Raw genomic sequence first — 20,003 nt, forward strand, 5'->3', positions numbered from 1 at the left:
AGTGAGTGCGTGAGTGAGTGCGTGAGTGCGTGAGTGAGTGAGTGAGTGCGTGAGTGCGTGAGTGCGTGAGTGAGTGCGTGAGTGAGTGCGTGAGTGAGTGCGTGAGTGAGTGCGTGAGTGAGTGAGTGCGTGAGTGAGTGCGTGAGTGAGTGAGTGAGTGCGTGAGTGAGTGAGTGAGTGCGTGAGTGAGTGCGTGAGTGAGTGCATGAGTGAGTGCGTGAGTGCGTGAGTGAGTGAGTGAGTGCGTGAGTGCGTGAGTGAGTGAGTGCGTGAGTGAGTGCGTGAGTGAGTGCGTGAGTGAGTGCGTGAGTGCGTGAGTGAGTGAGTGCGTGAGTGAGTGCGTGAGTGAGTGCGTGAGTGCGTGAGTGAGTGCGTGAGTGCGTGAGTGAGTGAGTGAGTGCGTGAGTGAGTGAGTGAGTGCGTGAGTGAGTGAGTGAGTGCGTGAGTGCGTGAGTGAGTGAGTGAGTGCGTGAGTGAGTGAGTGAGTGCGTGAGTGCGTGAGTGAGTGAGTGAGTGCGTGAGTGCGTGAGTGCGTGCGCTCACTCACTAGTCGTAATTACTGGCGAAACGTCGAACTCGAATTGTAAATGTTGTGGATTTGCTCTCCAACACACCGGTGCGCTGTACTCGTAACGAATTGGCACGCTCTGTTCACGTGGCAAACCTTACTAATTGGCTGTGTCGGGTAGTGGAGGGTTTAACGACGCACTGATATTTACGCGGTCAAACCCCAAAGACACCTATGTCATGGTGTGTGCCACTGCGACGACGATGGCGGCGGGAGGGAGAGACCTGCGTGTAGGTGACGGTGTCGGAGCCCTTGCTCTCCTGCGAGAGGCTGAACTGCACAGAGCGGAAGAAAGAGTGCACCGACTGCCGGAAATCGCCCTCGTCCTGACCGCCCGTCGCCTGCACGTAGAGCCAGCGCGACTGCACCACGAACTTGAAGATGTACTCCAGGGACTAGGGGGGGGAGACGCACAGAGATCCCCCGTGTAGCATTCAACAGACCGCTGGGGGCAAGTGCTGCGAGCGAGCAGCACCTACGAAGGCCGGCACGGCACAGGAAGGGAGCTGGGGTGGCCAGTGCCACGCCCGGCCGCCTTTGTCTCCCCGGTGGCGTTGTTTGCACACCGCACCCGGGGAGACACACACATCCTTGGGAGACCCAGGACCGGTTCAGATAATCGTCGCTGGTTTTTGGCGGCCCGTGAGCGGGAATCGAGCTCGGGTCCCTTGGGTACTTGTAGCGCAACGCGCTAGCCGCTGCGCCGCCGCTCCCCCGCGGGAAGAGACGCGGAGACGGGAAACATGAGAGACAAGCGGTCGGATGGACGCTCAGAGAGCGGCGAGAGAGGCAACAAAAAGAGGCAGACAATTGAACTGGTGGACTGGCAAACAGATAAAGTTAGATTGCCAGAGAGACAAACGGCACGAGCGATAGGCAATCAAACATGCAGATACACAGATAGAAATACACACACACACACACGCACAAAATAAAACAAACATGCAGACAGGCAATCAGACGGAGGCAGGGGGGAACACTTGAATGGATAGGTGACAGACAGGCATTCTCACCCCCAAAGAGAGAAAGACAATCAGAGCGATGCACTAGCAGACAGCAGAGGAGATGGAGCGACGATCAATCGAGTAGACAGAGAGACAGGTGGGAAAGCTAAAAAAAAAACAGATGCGGAGACAAACAAACATAACTACATACAAAGAGACGGCAAGACACACGAGACACAGTGTCTGATTTTATGAGAGTTAAGAAGACAGAGTTGTGTGCAACTCACTCGGAGCATCTCTTGGATGTGATCTTGTTTCTCGGCTCCGACGGAGCGGTCCATGTACCACTGCAGGCAGCGCAGGAGCTCCCTGTGGGGACAGAGGCTCGCTCGCTCGCTCACAGGGCAAGGACTGCAACGTCTACACTCACTCTCGTGTGTGTGCGTGTGCGTGTGTGTACGCGTGCTATGTGGAGCGGTGCTTTACCGGTTAGTGCGCTGCACTACGAACCGGGTGAGCCGAGTGAGATTCCAGCTCACGGCCAACACCGGTGACAATTATCCCAAACAGTCCTGGGCCTCCCCTAGGTTGACTCAGCCTCAGATGAGTACCTGGTGCGGCGTGTAAATATCGCCACTGGAGAGACAAAGGCGGCCGGGTGTGGTGCTGGCTACCCACCCCCTCGTGCCCTGCTCGCTTACAGAACTTGCCCCAACGATCTGTTAAATGCTATACCAAGGGTCTTTGTCTGATGTGTGTGTGTGCAATGGGGAGCGGTGGCGTAGTTGTTAGCCCACTGTGTTGCGAACCCAGCGACTCGAGTTCGGGCCCCGCTCACTGCCAACATCAGCGGCAAACGCCTGAACCGGTCGAGGGATTTTCCTGGGTCGACTCGGGCTTAAACGAATAACTGGTGGCAGGGGCTTGGTGCTGGCCACACCATCCCTTCAGGCCTTCACGGAGGGTCTGCTGGACAGCCCTTGTATGTGTGTATGTTGAACTTCTTTCGCACCATACATAGCCAACCATGCTATACTACTAAACAATTTCAGATTTTACCAGGAGAGGCCCACTGAGCTATGTAGCTCTTTTTCAGAAGCGAGCTGGCCACAGACGATAGCTCAACGAAGTGGCCTATTGCGTGGAAATTTATAGCAGCCAAATAACTTTAAAATGTGTTTATAAACGTGTAAGTAACAACCGGAGGACCCGGAGAAAAATCCACGTGACCACGTGGGGGGGGGGGACTACACCGGCGGCGTAGTCGGAGCGTGCGGCGAGCGCGGGCTGCGTGCGTGCGTGCAGGGACCCACTTGTAGGCGAGCGCGCCGCAGAAGTGCTTCTCGATGTAGGTGTCCATGACCGGGCGGAAGTGCTCGAACCGGCTCTCGCGCACCAGGTTTATGATTTGCACCTGCGAGCACAAATCGCTCCCCTTTTGAGCGAAACGAGAGCACGGTGCCAAGGAGATGTCGCGCTCAAGGCGAGCACGTGGGTCGTGAGCACGTGGGTCGTGAGCACGTGGGTCGCGAGCTCTCTTCACCACCCTCATCGGGCGGTGTGGTTTATCTCACGGCGTGCGCTGCGCCAGCTACGCTGACCCCCCGCGATTACCCCCGAGGGCGATTATTCCACAGCTGGAACCGGTGCACCGATTGCATCCTCATTCATATCTCGGAAAAATGTTTACATAAAATGTGCTTGAATGTGCGCGTGTGTGTGTGTGTGTGTCATGGTGACGTCACCGCCACTTAGTGGCGAATGGCGGTTGTTGTTGTGTCATGGTTGTCTTTGAACTACTGTACACTTCAATTGCCCATGTCGCATGCAATGCGACCCGAGCGCCTACCAGGGACTGGAAGACGAGACGACTGTACTTCTCAGGGGAGTCGTCCAGGATGGAGAACAGGGCGTCCAAGATGTCCTGCAGGAACTGCCAAGAGGCGAGCGGGGAAACGGTGTTTAGACTCGGACATCATCTGTTCTAGCCTGGACATGATATGTTCCTCTCGTCTGCTGCCAAGTTCACGGATTCACAGCCGAGAGTGCGCGGATCTATTGTTCCCTTGTCTCGTTTACAAACCGTCTTGTGCTAAATATTTTTTGTTTTAGTAATTCTACAATTTTCTAGCCGCACCACAAATATTTTCTGAAACATTTCAATTTCTTGTTGTTGCTGTTGCAAACAACACAAAGCAGGAGGTCCCTGCGAAAAAGGAGCCGTGGTACTAAGTGATTCCTTTGTATTGAAGAAAAAATAATGACAATTGCTGTCCTCGGTAAATACAAATGCATCGGCCCGGTATGCGGCAACATTTTTTTGCGCATTGTGCAACTTGCTTTGTCCTCCCCCCGTCTCGCTCTCACCTTGACGATTTCCCCACTGTGCACGCCCTTGAGCTGAGGCAGGATGTCAACCACGTGGTTGGAGTGCGCCTTCCAATTCAGCAGCCCAAGCAGCACGCCTAAACGGTGGACGCAACACAGAAAGAAACAAACAACACGGACGTGTTCCGCGTTTTGCGATTGACCTGCTGCGTTCTAACTACCCGGTTACGGTATGAAACTATGAACGATGTTTTATTTTACCAGGTAAGACCCACTGAGCTATGTAGCTGTTTTTCAGAAGCGACCTGGCCACAAATGATAGCTCAACAAAGTGGCTCATCACGTGGAAATTTATAGCAGCCAAATGCTCTAAATGCGTGATGTTGATTCTAAATGTGGAGGGAACAACCGGTGGACCCGGAGGAAAATCCACACGACTACAGGGAGAACATGCAAACCCAAAATATACAACAGGCGTCAGGGTCGGGATTGAACCCACGACCTCCAGGCAAGGTATTCAGCATCTCCTAGCCACCGTGGCGCACTCCGTGTCTGGCTGCTGACTTCCAGATGTTTCTGCGGTTCCCCAGCAATTGTGAGGTCTGTTACTGCTGCTACACTCTGCAGGAGGATAGCTGCCTCCCGACTGCCCAGTGGCGTCTTTTACAAGACGCCGCACAGACAAAGTTCCCCCCCATATAGCCCACATGGAACGTCGTGGGCACGTGGTGTTCGGAAGCACCTGGTGAGTCCAGTGCCCTACGTGGCCAGCTTTGTCTCCACAGGACTGATGCTTAGACACTTTACCCACGGCACTAGGTACTTATTTAACGATGAGTTGACCGAGGGCAAGCGCAGGACAGATTCCGATAACCCTAATGTCTGATGTAAGCTGTGTTCCTGACTCGAACCCAAATTGCGCAAGTTCGCCAAAGGCTGCTAGTGAGCAAACAATAAAGGCCGGCATGGCACACGAGGAGGTGGTGCAACCCAGCAACGTGGCCCGGCCACCTTTGTCTCCCCCAAAGCTGATGTTTACACACTGCAGCAGGTGTTCATTTAAGGGGGGGCTGAGCCGACCCAGGGGAAGGGGGCCCGGGACCGGTTCGAGATATCCGGCACCGGTGTCGGAGGTCGTGAAGGGGAGGAAGGGCCTCGGGTCGCCGAGTTCGCGACGCAGCACGCTCACCGCTGCGCCAACCGCTCCCCGCTAAGTCGTGCACGCACGCACGCAAAGACAAACATACTCCGTATAGCCCGAACAGGCTGTTGGGGCAAGTGCTGTTAGCGAACACCTATGAAAGCCGACAAGTCGCAGGAGGGGATGGGTTGCAAGCACCACGCCTGGCTGACTTCATCTCCCCAGTGGCGATGTTTACACACCGCACCAGGTACTCATTTGAGACCGAGTCGACCGAGGGGAGGCCCGGGACCGGTTCAGATAATCGTAACCGGTGTAGGCCGTGAGCGGGAATCGAGCTCGGGTCGCCGGGTTCGTAGCGCGGTGCGGGCTAACCGCTACTACACTGCCGCTCCCCCACAACGCACGCACACGCACACACGAAGCGTACGCACTGTTCTGCGTGAGCTTGCTGGAGCAGAGCAGCGTGGAGATCCAGAAGGTCTCGCGCTGGCTGCGCTGGAAGGGCCCGTTCTGCAGCACGGAGGGGCTGGGCACACTCTTCTGGTAGTCCTTGGAGCTGTGCAGGCCCAGGTAGTTGGCGTAGCTCGACAGGTCAGTGTACTCCTCGCACTGCGACGCCCCGCACAGAGAGAGGGAGCCGGTAAACAACACGCAATTCACGTCACGGACTGCGGGGTGGAGAGTCCAATTCCGTCATAAAAATGTTTCAATATCGCGTCTGTTGTCGGTTATCCCTCGTTGTACGGCAACTCAACGTACTCGTTGGTTCTTTCGGTAAAGTCACGTAGAAAATAAAATCAAATAATAATAGAGTACGACGTTTCGGTTGCAACACAGGCAACCACCATCAGGTAAGAATGAATGATAAAACACAGACACGGGAACAGCATAGCGAGACACACACCAAGTCAAACAGGTAGGCAAATTCCCTCGAACGCGAGTTCTAAATTAGGGAACGAATTTGATATAACGTCAATTCGCATTCACGGAATTTTGAAATATCACATTCTTTTGGCGGGGGGGGTGGGGGGTGGGGGGTGGGGAGGGAAATGGAACAACACACGGCGTGGTCTGTCGTTTGTCCTCGTGTGCACCTCGCGCTGCTCCCCGTCGTTTGCGTGGCCTCTCCACCTTGTGCTGGTTGCGACACAAACTCTGCTGGTTTCCGGCGACTTGTTTTGCCTACTATGATTAATATTATATCATGAAATTATAGATTTTCTGTTAAATGTGTGCTTTAAAAGGGTTTGATGCATTCCTAAAGTGTGATGTTATTTCATCTTGGGGCCGAATTTTTCTTTCCATAGGAACGCATCCCCAATTAGTTTAACACGTAGGCCCTCACCTACGCCGTACACAGATTGTAAATGTTGTGGATTTGCTCTCCAACACACCGGTGCGCTGTACTAGCAACAAATTGGCCACGTTCTGTTTACGCCACAACCCTTACTAGTTGGCTGTGTCGGGTGGTGGCGGGTTAAACGACACTTTTATATATTTACGAGTTCTAACCCAAAAAAACCTGTATTATGGATCACCCAATTACATAATGGACCTTAAATTAAAAAGCGGGGGCTCGCTATACAGATTTCCTCTTTATGAACAACTTTTCAGGAACGTATCTGTTTCGTATATCGATGGATGCCTGCATTATTATTCATACTACTACAACTACGCAATTTGTTTTTTTATTGTAGTATTTCTTTGACACTTTCTCCCGACTGCGCTTTCGGCGTCACATTCATGAAATTCTATTCTTGCGCAAGACGACAGCGTTGTGGTCGGAAGCTCGATGCCAGCGTCGAGGTCTGCTGCTAGCCACCACGACAGGAGAGAGAGAGTGAGCCCGTGCAGTTCTGCTATATTCCTCGTCCACTCAAGGAGCGCATCACGAGAAGAAGAATCACACTTGGTTCTTTCGCAGAGCACTGGCAACCCTGCTGTGGCAGTGAATGGTCCACGGAAGTGGATATCACAGAGCTACCTTCTAGTGTCCATTAAAATTCCTTCTGGGTCCACAAAATAGTGAGCAGCACTCTGCCACTCTGCCCACTCAGAGTAATGGTGACCGTCCGGCAGTCAAACTGATTTTTTATTTCTTGACTTAAAGCTTTCGTGACTGCAGGAATTCATGCTCTTTGGGTCTTTCGGTAAAGTCACGTAGATAGGAAAATAATAAAAACATCACGACGTTTCGATCGCAACACGAGCAATCGCCCTCAGGTGAAAACAAATATAGCGAGAGAGCTGCTGACACAGGGTGTTATGTTGGCCTGAGATGGGTGCAGCCCAAGGGGAAGTGGGCGGGGTTAAAGAAGGAAGATCAAGGTCACCCTAAAGAGCTGTTGGGCTGCCGATTGTATCGTGAGAGATTCTCAGTCGTGCCACCTCAGTGCTCTGACCCGGCCACCTCAAGCAACGCAACATTAAGCTGGCGACCCAGGGTCACCCCAGCGCTCGCACGAGTGGGCACAGCGGACTCTCCAGCGCAGCGGCCGGGATGCCCGCGGGACGCCCATGGGACGTCCGTGGGACGTCCGTGCGGTGCCCGTGTCCCCGTGTCCCCGTGTCCCCGTGTCCCCGTGTCGCGGTCACCTTGTAGACGTAGAGTTCGTGCGTGGCGTCCGCCAGGGTGCTGCCGTCTTCGTTCATGAGCGGCGTGAACGCGAAGCCGAACAGCTTCCTCTCTGCCTTGTCCTTGGCTGCTCCGCCGCACCGAGCACACAAGACATAGACAATATTCCTCCCCCCCCTCGGCTTGGAGCCAAACGCACCGCTGGAGCAAGCAGTTGTTCGCGACTAAAACGGTGACACTCAGAATCTCAGCGGTTCTGGCTCAGCATCTGTGACCCGCGAACCATCCAGCTACCTCCAAAGGGGGGCCGTTCGGGACCTCCACCGTGGCACCGCGGTGGCAGGATGTTAACTACCTCGCCTGGTATACAGGAGGTCGTGAGTTTGAACCCCACCCCGATGCCCGCTGTATGTTTGGAGTTTGCGTGTTCTTTCCGTGGTCGCGTGGAATTTTCTCCAGGTCCACCGGTTTCTCCCTCCACATTTACAATCAACACGCATGCTGTTGGTGTGAGGGATTAGCACCTCACACCAACATCATGCTAATCCCCCAGTTACATGCTAATTTATATGTAAACTCCTCTCCCCCCTCCTCCGGTCCGAGCTCGTCGCTCTCCGTGGTGCTCATCCCTCACACCAACATCATGCTAATCCCCCAGTTACATGCTAATTTATATGTAAACTCCTTTGTCAAGGCGCTCTGTTCCTCCCAGACAGCTTAAAAGATGCTGTCAAGCTTGGCAGGGTTCACCCAAGCGCTGTCTTCCGGACAGTCCTGTTTCTTCACCTGAGGAAGGCTACTTGTGTTGTGGCCGAAACGTCGTGAGAATTTTATTCTGTCATTATTATTTTTATTATTTTATCTCCATTCTACGTGACTTTACCGAAAGAACCCAGAAGACAGTTTAGTTTTAGTTTACATTTCATCGCTCCATCTCCGTGGTAGTCGTGACCCTCCCCTTTGACTGCCATTCGGTCTCACAAAGCGCCCGGCCCAAGCTCACTTACTTTTCTGAACAGTCAACGTGAATGCCTCGAACTTGCGTCTCTAACCGTGTCGGCTGTGGTCAGTGCAGGTTGGTGAGGTGGGGCAATCGACCAGGATCAGTTCAAATATCGTGCGCGAATTTAATAAAACAGTACTAGTTATGAGGATGATATTGTCAGAATCAGATTATGTATTTATACCGGAGGAATCTGATGAGCTATAAAGCTCTTTTTCTTTGAAATCCAGGCGAGGCACGTAAGAAGGTTACAACAACAAACAATACAAAAACACAATCGGAGTGCAGAGTATATGAAAGGAAAAAAATCACCGAAGAACATACAAATAAAACTAAACTAACTTACTTTTCACAAGTGACCTGGCCACGAATGATAGCTCAGCAATGTGGCTTATCATGTGGCAATATATAGCAGCAAAATAATCGAAATAATAACATAACACAACAACTGGAGCGGTGATCGACGATGATGACGATGACGGTGGTGGTGGTGGCGGCGGTAGCAGCGGTAATGGTGGTGGTGACAGCGGTGGTGATGGCGGCGGTGACGACGGCGGTGACGGCGGCGGTGACGATGGCGGTGACAGGGGCAGTGACGAATGCAGTGACGGCGGCGGTGACGACGGTGACGACGGTGACGGTGGCGGTGACGGTGGCGGTGGCGGTGACGGCGGCGGTGACGGTGTCGGGCAGTGCGCAGGCCTCACTGGAGCAGTGGCGGAACTCGAAGCGGATGTGCGCTCCGCGGAAGCGGTTGACGGCGAGCGGCAGGCGGAGCGACTCTCCCCAGCGCGGGACGTTGTTGTGGTAGAGCACCAGCGAGCGGAACTCGGGCACGTGACCGTCCCCGCAGCCGGGGCTCACGCAGTCCTGCGGGCGGCGTGGCGACGTCGTCACCATCGGCGGCATCGCAATTGTCAACCCCTTTCCCGGTTTCGACGACTTACGTGCACGTCGTGAGTTTTTCTCCCGATTCCGCTCCATCGTACACGTACGTGGACGTCAATCAGAACCAGAAGTAAAAGTGAATGACTTTGTCGGGATCGCATGTGCCCACGTTGAACTTCTTTCGCACCGTGCGTAGCCAAGCGCGCTAATCGGAGGTGCGGGGGAAGGACAACAAACTAAACGCAAAAAAGCAATTCAGTTTGGCGCCAGAGTGCGGTCGTGTCGTGACAGTTCTCTGCGGCGAGTACGATGTCTTTGAAAACAACGGCGTATACGCCTCTTTCAATAAAATTGACGCTAACCACTTGCGCGTTCCTAGTTTCGGAACGGGAAACGGTGAATAAAGCCATGGTCAGCATTATCATTAGCGGCGGCATGACGATAATTGTCATCATTGTATACACGTGTGATTTTTTTTTCCTTATAAAACTACGCGGTGTTGTTGATGAATATGTTGAGTATTTTTAAAACAACAAATATTTCCTCATTGAGGAAGCAGCTTGGCCATTAACACTGCATCATCATCATTATTTTCAGTAGCAGTATCGTCATCACCAGCATCATCACTATAACCATCATCATCAATAGCATCATCATTATAAGCATCATAATTATTAGCAAAAGCATAATCATCGGTATCATCATGAGCAGCAGCATCGTGACGATCACCATCGCTCACCGTCACCACCTCGCCCTCTCCGTCCACCACCACCATGGTGACCTCCACGTTCTTCTGCACCGTCTTGCCACCCCTCTCGAACTCGCCACGTTCCAGCGTCACGTAGAGCTCGTTGCGCATGTCGCCTGCCCCCGGTCGAGACAAATACGGCGGCCGTCGTGGCGTCTCGAAACGTTACCGTCACGAAGCGCTTCACCCAATGCCGGACCCGATCCACGCACGCTCGCACGCACGCTCGCACGCTCGCACGCACGCACGTTCGCACGCACGTACGCACGCACACACATGCACGCGTCACCGGTGTAGCGGCGAGAGCGCAGGCGGTGAAACTGCACCGGGCCCCCAAGGGCCGGAGGGAGGGGGGCCCAGGCAGCGGGCTACGAAGGGAAATTGGATAAGGAAGGCCCTCCCGCCCCCCACCGCCCTGGCAACCCCATCCACTCCCCTACCTCCGCCCCCCCCCTCCCTCATTCCGTACACCAGGAGGCCCAATGCCAACCACGTGACCCCACACAGGAGCACGCACAGCTCTTTTTGTTAATCTACTGCTGGATGAGGCCCTCGCCACGCCATGAGTCTCGTATTGAGGTGGGGGGGGGGTTACTTTACCATACTTCACTACGTTAGTTAGCGAGGGGGTTGAGCGTAGACGCGAGGACAAAAAGTACGGTACGACAGCCTGGTATTGCCCGTGGTGACCTCTGCCGAGAAGGTAACCCTGCAAACAGACTTGTGTGCCTCTACCAAACCGACTCCCTCTCCGCTGTTCAAGTCCAACCTACAGACCTCCCTCCTTCCCCACCCCCACGATGCACGCGTACGTTAAAATTCTTTCGCACCGTACGTAGCCAACCTCACGTGCATCGGGACCAGAATCCTCACTTGGACCGGAGGAGGAATCCGATGAGCTATGAAGCTCTTTTTCACGGATGTCCACGGTGTGGTTCGGGTCAGCGACACGGTGCCTTGAGACCCGACCGCACTCGTGCGTCCGCATCGCACCGCACTGTGGCCGCCCCTACGGATGAGCCTTGACCACGTGGAGGTGACGCGATGACACCGGCTCGTGTGCAGGAGCGAGACGGACGGTCGCGTCGCGAGTCCGCGACAAGATGCCGATGGCTCGGAGACGCCTTCACCTCGTCGCGGATAGAGCATGGCTGATGATAACGATGATGATTAAATATACCTGAATTAGATTTCGCGTTGGCCTGAAAACCGGGACGGCTTTTGACCGGCGAGGTCGGTTGGAGTGGCTACACGGGGGGAGTGCCGGCCTGGCAAAACGTGCGTTGACGACCAACGCCTGTGGATCACAACCGCCGTCATCGTCGTCACCGCCGTCATCGCCGCCAACGATCACGACGGCGACAATGACGGCAGCAATGCCGATGATGGCGACGACGTCATCGCCGTCGTCGCCGCGGCAGCTCACGCTGCCTTCGGTTCAATTTAGCGCGACGTTTCCAGGAAGGACTGCGGCGGACGATCACGGCCGTCGCGCGGTCGCACGCCAGACGGACGGACGGACGGACGGACGGGCAATTGCGTCGACCAGCCGGCGAGAGGCCAGCCCCCCGGACCGCCGCCTCTCAGCGCTTCAGGTGGCCACGGCGGCGAACGCACAGCGGCTTCGCGTATTGGAAAGGCCCCGGCCCCCCTCCCCCCGCCCCCCCCCTGCTCCCCCCCGCCCCCTTTTCACCGTGTGCGCGCGGCTAATTAGGAGCCCGGCGTCGTTAGCGCAGCTATTAAACGTCGGCTGCGTGCGCCTGACAAGGCGCGCCGCGTGATGCGGCGGCGGTGTAAAGTGAAGCTCCGAGCACTCGCGCAACAAAGGGAATGGCTAATGACCGCTGAGTGTAGGGATTATTTCTTTTATCAAAGGAAGGTTTTTTTTTTTTTTAAACAAAATTATATATATATAAAACGAGAGCGACACTTGAAAAGGAGTCGACGGTTAAAAAATAAAATTTAAAAACAGAGGGACACGTCGACTGAAGGGCAGCCGATAAATAAACTTGAAAGCGGCGCTCCTCTGTGAAGCTTCGTCTGCGACTGCGGCGGCTACGCACGACGCGGCGCCGCGATGACCCGCGGCGCCGCGTCAGGGGCCAAGGGAAGGGCGCGGCACGGACCCCCACCCGGGGGGGCGCGCGGGGGAGCTGGATGCGACGAGGGTCATCGAGCGTCACCACGTTAGGGCTCCCCCCTGAGACACCCACGGCTGGCTCAGGGAAGGTCGGGTTATTATTAGGACGGCTGCTACGATCGTTATTTTGCATGGTAAGGCCCACTGAGCTGCACAGCTCTAGTTTCAGAAGCGACCTTGCCACACGTAATGATAGCTCAAACGAGGTGGCTTATCATCGCGTGGAAATTTAGAGCAGAACGAATACTCTAAACGTGTGACGTTGATTCTAAATGCGTAGGGAAAAATCCAGCACGGACGTGGGGGGGGTGATCGTGTGGTTCAGAGGTTCAAGAGCGCCGAGCTGGTACCGCTGAAACATCCTGGGTTAGTATCCAGGTTTCATCCGCACAGTGATCAAACTAGCTTTTCAAATTGTAACGAGTTGATGGTCCCATCCTGGTCACCAATGAATGCACAAAAAAAACGATAACCTTAAATTTGGTTCTGCACTTAATTTGGCTAAATTCCAGCTTTGATGTCAAATAAAAAATTATATACAGATGGGTTTCACTGTTCCTACGATGTAAACTTATCTCTGTGTGCAGGGCAGGTGGGAAACGCCACCCACAACAGTGTGAACCAGAGGTTACTTGAAAGAATCTGAGAAGCAGTTCTGTGGTATCCGCTTCCGTGGGCCGTGCATTTCATCGGCCGACACCTGTTCGCTCAATAAGCCCTCAGCGCGTTCCTGCTACCGCACATTCGGCCAGTGCTGGCACACACTGATCGCCGACCTCTGAACTGATGGACCACGGATGTATGCCAGCATGCGCGTATGTTGAACTTCTGTCGCACCGTACGCAGCCAAGCGTTCTCGTCAGACGGGCTGACCTGGCATGATGACCTCCGCCGCACCGAGCTTGCGCGCGATCGAGACCCCGCGACCCAGCGCCAGCGGGTTCTCCCGGCGCACCACCTCCATGTCCCCGTGGAAGAGCTGCAGGGACACCAACAGGCCTGGCCATGGGAGGCACCCGGCAGGTCACGAGGTCATGCATCAGAAGAACCGTTAAACTAAACAAAAATCAAATTAAACTATTTTTTATTTTACAAGGTAAGGCCCACTAAGCTACACGGCTGTTTTTCAGAAGTGACCTGGCCACACGCAATGATAGCGGCTCATCATCATGTGGAAATTTATAACAGCCAAATACTCTAAATGCTTGATGTTTATCATAAATATGGAGGGGGGAAAACCGGAGGACCCGGAGAAAAATCCACGTGGCCATGGGGAGAGAGAGAGAGAGAGAACATGCACACTCCAAAAATACAGGCGTCCGGGTTGGGATCGAACCGACGACCTCCTGTATACCAGGCAAGGGAGTTAACATCTTGCCACCATCTCACCCTGGCATGGGGTTACTCTGTCATGGGGTTGCAAGTCAAAGAGTCTCCCGGCTTCATCGAGCAATTGACGTGGACATCACCTCCGTTGAGGGCGACGAGTCATCATCAGCCACGATTAATCCGGGGACTCGTGTTTCACCAACTGAGTTGGTGAGAAAGGGGGTGGCGCGGGGGGGAGGAGGACCCGGAAACGGTTAAGATGTCATTCGCCACTGATGTTGACCGTGGCTGGGAATTTAATCCAGGTCACTGGCTTTAGAGCAAAGTCTGCTAACCACTGCACCACCACTCTACCCCGTTGGGAAAGTTAACTTATATAACCGAGTTGCTTGACAATGGAATGACATTGGACCACGAGGTAGCGAGGGGGTGGTGTACGCAACTGCGCCATGAAGACTGCAGATTATTGAGCGCTAATTTACTGCAAAGGTGAAATTCAGTTTTCAGAATTTGTAACGACTTTAAATAAAAACAAATCAATTTCTGTCAAGTGTATTTTCTTCTCCTTCTCTAACAGAACATGTGCCCGCGTTTGATTAAATACAATGAGTAATTGTGCACGGTTTTTTTCAGTCCCCTGATAGGAGTTGAAAGCGGTCATTAAAACCCACATCACAAGGACACGGACTCCACAAACGCGAAGCGCGCAGATGGTGAGCCATCGCCGATTAAGCCCACAAGGGCACGCGAGAACCCTCATCGTCACCATCGTCTTCATTACAGCCATGACTCATCCACTGCTGGATGAAGGATTCCCCACCCCCGCCAACTTTCCCCCAAGCTGTCGCCGTCTCTCACGTGCTCGCGATGCGGCAGCCGCCCGTCCGGCACCCTCGCGCACGAACTCATTTAATAGCTCCATCTCCGTCGTGGTCGCCCTCATTCGGCGTGCGCCCTCCTTTGACTGCCATTCCGTCGTGAGTCGCGACCAGTGGCCATTCAACCCTTCTCGCAAAGTGTCCTGCCCAAACCCACATACTTGTCTGGACGGTCGCTGTGATGTCTCTTCATTTGTGTTTGTTCTCTTAACCACGTGCTCTTCTCTCCCCGTCTCTCAGTGTCATCCCAAAGCATGTTTCTCGGCACGAGTCTGTGTGCCCTCTTCAGCGTTGGTTCCATTTTCCCCACCGATGTTCGCATTTCTGATCTCTATCTCGTCGCAATCTCTCCATGGCATCTCCGCCACCTCTTCTCGCCTCTCTCGTGCACTTCGTTCACGTTCTCTCGCTCTCTCTCGCTCTCTCAGTCCCTCCTTCCCCTGTGCCCAATCTCGTTTCCGATCCTTCTCACTCCTGGCACCCCTCCACTAGAATTAACTTCTCCTGTACATTGAGCAGCACTGCCCATAGACTCAACACTGCCCCTGTACATTAAGCGCTCCACCTCCGTAACCTCCTATCGTACCTCTCTTAAAGCCTCACCTCTTCGCCATTGCCCAATCCCTTCCCCTGCCCTCGCCCCTCCACTCCGTCCAGTCCCTCCCCTGTAGCCCTTCCGTGACCCCCACGTGCCCTCCGTTACGGTCACCCGTTCCTCGGCCCCCTGCACGCCCATTTCCACCTAAATCACTCGGTTTATATGACCGTGTATAAACTTCGCAAAGTGCCTTGAGACGAGGGTGCACTCTATAAATATAAAATAAGATATCTTATTTATACCTACAGAACTCCATCTCCGTGGTAGTCTGCCATTCTGTATCTATGTATTGCTCATCACGATCAGTTCAGGCTTCTTGCACACCTCGTTACTTCCTCGCTTTGATCCCAGCGCACCTTCAAACGACAGCGCCGGGTACGACACACACAAACACAGGCACACCGCGACGTGTTTGTCACGTCAGAGCGTTCCGCCGCCTTTTATCCCCTCCGACAACGGAACGCCTCCGCTTAGCCGAGCGAACTCGCCGCACGCGAATTCTCTTTTTGCTCGCAATCATCCCCCACCCACCCCACATCGCTCTTCATCCTGGCTTCGAGTTGGCGACGCCGGTCACAGGGCCCCGCCACTCGGCAGGCTCCACACCGCGTGCCAGCTCGGTCCGCGGGCGGCCGACCTCCCTCCACACCGGGGGGTCAACGTGACTCTGTGACCACACGACCCCGCGACCCCGTGATCCAGTGACCCCGCTCCGTGGACACGACCAGTGACGGACCGCGTCATCACACGCGCTGCCGACGAGCGGCCCCTGGCCGGACTCGACGGTGTCTACGCATGCGTGCACGTTGAACTTCTTTCACACCGTACGTAGCGTAACCGTGCGAATCGGAGGTGCAGCTCGGGGCCACGCTGCTGATGACGCGGCTGCCGCCTGGCTCAGCAAGAGGGCCAGAGGACGATAATAATATCCTGAGCCCCACTTTGTATCCCCCTTCATGTTGACCTGCTATCATTTCCTGTCGTCAATTCCCGTTGGTCACTAGCACCTGACGTGGACATCAAAGGCGCACAGACGGCGGTCACGAAAGCAAGCTCACCGCGTGTCTGCATCGGAGATGGAACCCGACTCCCGCAAGTTTAAAATTCCCATCGGCCAGACGACAAAACGAAGCTCTATATATCGTGGAGTAGTCACAGCGACCTTCTGGCACAAGAGAAGGGGGGAGAGGAGTCTAACCTAAATAATTAGAATTGAATTATTCTAAAGGCTGAGCTGCGAGAATTAAATTGAACTCTAATGGGAAAACACAAGCGAGACACATCCACTCCGAGCCCAAAGTGGTCTCCCGTGCTCATTTACTGATTTATTGACGTTTCATTTGGCAAATGAACCAAAAGTGGCAAAGCTGAGCATCTCGCAGTTGGCTGCGACTGCATTATCCATTACCCAATGTGTACTTCAGCAGGGGTGGAACGACGCATCGATTAACGTCGATTTTTCAGCGTTACGATTCACCCGTCGAGCCGCATGAGCAAGAGGCAATGGCTCTTTTAAGATTCGTAAATGTTGTATGTCATGGGGATAGGTCGCCCCTGCAACCACTAGAGGCGCTATGATATACTGCAAAGTCAAAATTAATACATCCATTCTTGAATGGAATCGTTCCACTCTCGACTGACCTAAATTCCTATACTGGTGCTGGATTAATCATTTTCAGCACTATGTAAGAAACCTGCTCATGCTGTGTCGGCCATACTTGGTCACTGCGGGTTCGCGGATTATCACCTTCCACTGATGTTAGCCACAGCAGGGAAGCGAACTCAGGTCGCTGGGTTCGAATGCCAAAGCTCCTCTGATCGGAGTAACTAACACTCCAAAGGTGTGCTGACACATCAGGAAGGCACAACTCCTATCGCACCTTACACGCATGTCATGTGACCACCACATTGGATGTACAATGCTCTCAGCCTTGTTTAAGCTCCTAAACTCAGAAGAGCTGAACGCATGGACAAATTCTTATTGAGACCACCGACTCTCGAAAAAAATAGTAGAAAAAAGTACGTGGCCGTCCCAACAGACAGGCAGTGACAATTGTAGAACCGAGTTCTTCCATATTAGGACTCATCAGCAGGGTGCAGTCATCAATGTACCCTGCGGCCCTGTGCCTCTGAGAGCCCGTGCATGGAGAGGGCAATGTATACCTCGACACTATGGGGACCCCTGCGTTGGCACTTGCCAAGAGGCTACAAGAGCTTCAATCCAACACTTTCTGTACATTCGGAGAAGGGCCATCGCAAGCAGGAGAACGCATCGTGCAGATTCCCGCACCGAGAATCCCAGCCGCGATCATCGCGGCGGGGCACACTAAAGGCAAGGCAGCGATGCCTTAATTGAAAAAGAACACTTTCAATTAGTGACTTATACATTATTTATCGCGCTCCAATTTATTTACCAGTCATAAGATGTTACTAATGGGTAAAACATCACATACAAAGCCGCCAATTTCCATAGAATTTACATAAATAAAAATGTAAAAACCTTAACTACCGCTTCAAATGGCATGTTTGTAATTTACCTAACGCAAATGTCCATAATTAATTTACTACTTAAGCTAAATTAAAATTGCACGAGGTTCCATTACTTTCAGTTTAGAGCTAATGAAACTAACAGCAAGCTGACGGTTCAGAAAAAGTAATCTTTTTTTTTTTACACTGCCTATTTCTCTGTCCAAACTGATGGCACAGCTGTCAACAAAATAAAATGCACCGAGCCGTATCCCACGCGGGCATCTGGTCTGTTGTCTCCAGGCTCAACCAATCACCGTGGAGATGCGCATCTGGACACAACCGCCGTCCCAAGCCGGCGACGGAAATGTTAAATTCCTACGACGGAAATCAGCCTGTCCTGACCTGGAGAGACTGCAACGCAGTGCGTGGCGGAGATTGATCCAGGTGATGCTCACTGCAAGACCCCCAGGAAGACGGACAGATGGATGACCTTTGCTGAAAGCCCAGTGAGAGTTCATTGGGAATACGTCTTCCTTTGACGAGGGGCCTGATCCGCAGTGTTAGCAGCCGAGGTCGTAACGGGATTCTTGTTGTCCCATACTCCGGTACCGCTCCCGTTCTGCTGTAGTGTGCACTTATGTCACAGGCGGGGTTTGACTTCTAGATTTGAGGGGGCAGGGGTGCCCAGTTTGGGAGGGGCGTTGCCCCCCCCCCGCCCCATCCCCCCTACCCCCACAAACTCCGCTCATGACTAACATCTACTTTATTGAGGGCGATATTGGCACGTAAAATACAGATTGAATGAGGATTAATTGATTGGAAAGTGGCCGGCCGGTCCCATGCACAGATGAGCACGGGCCACTGGACATGAAAAACAAGTTGAATATCAAGTATATATATGAACCTTATGGCGGGACCCGGGAGTCCCATAAGCCCCCGGCTCTCGCATAAACATATTATAATGTAAACATTATATTATATATAAACATTACATTATAATCTAAACATTATATTATATATAAACATTATATTATAATGTAAACAAATCTTTGGTCTTTTTCACCAATGGGTTTGAAGGATGGTGGCAAGTGTTGTCTTGTTAAACTGTGCCTTTTAAAACTGAAAACTACTTACCCTGCAGTACCTCTATTTATATACACGATCGAAAAAACAATTTACACCCCTCTGTCAACCATCGTATTTCTCAGTGTGGATTTGTGAACACATTTTGTAAACAGTACATAAAATAGTACGCGTTTTCAATGCACTGTTCATATTGCAACAAGCGTTAATACCAATGTTACTCTACAGAGTAGTGGGTCGCCGCTCCTCTTATCCGCATTGATATCCGCATTGGTATGTGGGGACTATGGCTTAAGCGCAAAAACAAACCTATCTGCACAGATGCATACGGACAAGAGAAGTATTATCAAACAGGAGGAATTAATGGTGCAACGCATCTCATCTGTTAACTATCTGCAGGTAATAGGATTGTCATCGATAGATCCTGCCTGCAGACATTGGTAGGTCACAAATAATAATGAAGATAAGAGAGCAGTTTCACTGTATTATTATGCATACCGTGATGACAAATAAAGGACTTAAGTCGTGTAGGCAGTTTGAGCAGCTTTAGATAAGACTTCATGATCCTGCACATACCCGAGCATGGAGTGCATTCACTTGTTCAGCTCTTGTACACATTCGTCCTCGCTGCTGCTGCGCTTGAACACGACGTGACCACAGAACGATCCGGGCCAGGTGGGTCACGGCGTTTATGTGCGCGGTGGGAGGGAGTCGCCGGAAATAAATAAATTCATTACGATTTTGACTCCCGTTTATTCGGGACCCCGAGGTCCCGCCATAAGGTTCATATGAGAGGATACAAAAATGTAAACGCAGGCACGGATTGAACTGAGGCGTAGTTTGGGTGGCCGAGTGGCTCAGAGTGCGGAGGTGGCATTGCTGAGATCCCTGCATTCGGTTAAACCGGGTTCTCAAGTCTAGCAAGACGACGGTCTCGACTTGGCAGCCACCGGTGACTTGACCCAGTCACCAGGTCGTGAGTTCCATCCCGGCCCTGACGCCTGTTGCATATGTGGAGTTTGCATGTTTCTCTCCCCGTAGTTGCGTGGATTTTTCTCCGGGTCCCTCCACATTGAGAATCATCCGTTTAGAGTATTTTGGCTGCTGCTAGAAACGTCCACGTGATAACCAACTTTGTTGAGCTATCATTTGTGGCCAGGTCACTCCTGAAAAATAACTCTATAGCTCCGTGGGCCTTTCCTGGTAAAATACAACAAGAGCTTACAGTTTAAAGAGTTTAAATAGACTCCTGGTTCTGTACAAATTTTGGATAAATTCCAGGTCGGAGAATGTAAAATATCTTATTGA

At 52.8% G+C, this 20,003-nt stretch overlaps 1 protein-coding gene across 5 annotated transcripts in view; it reads right to left on the reverse strand.

Annotated features, from left to right (window-relative positions):
* The window catches only part of DOCK4 (dedicator of cytokinesis 4), a 140,882-nt gene that overhangs the window by 38,813 nt on the left and 82,066 nt on the right, over positions 1-20,003 (reverse strand). For all 5 annotated transcript variants that reach the window (XM_032954308.2, XM_032954307.2, XM_032954306.2 and 2 more), the window contains 10 exons: positions 13,212-13,337; positions 10,190-10,314; positions 9,270-9,432; positions 7,580-7,686; positions 5,416-5,593; positions 3,880-3,977; positions 3,362-3,445; positions 2,826-2,926; positions 1,800-1,881; positions 793-963 (listed from right to left, as the gene is read on the reverse strand). In XM_032954308.2, the coding sequence (XP_032810199.1) occupies positions 793-963; positions 1,800-1,881; positions 2,826-2,926; positions 3,362-3,445; positions 3,880-3,977; positions 5,416-5,593; positions 7,580-7,686; positions 9,270-9,432; positions 10,190-10,314; positions 13,212-13,337 (1,235 nt within the window). The remainder of the gene's footprint in view (positions 1-792; positions 964-1,799; positions 1,882-2,825; positions 2,927-3,361; positions 3,446-3,879; positions 3,978-5,415; positions 5,594-7,579; positions 7,687-9,269; positions 9,433-10,189; positions 10,315-13,211; positions 13,338-20,003) is intronic.

This window comes from Petromyzon marinus, chromosome 14 (genome assembly GCF_048934315.1).
Source record: "Petromyzon marinus isolate PM22_M1 ecotype Great Lakes invasive population chromosome 14, UKy_Petmar_22M1.pri1.0, whole genome shotgun sequence".
In the NCBI taxonomy this organism is placed as follows: domain Eukaryota; kingdom Metazoa; phylum Chordata; class Hyperoartia; order Petromyzontiformes; family Petromyzontidae; genus Petromyzon; species Petromyzon marinus.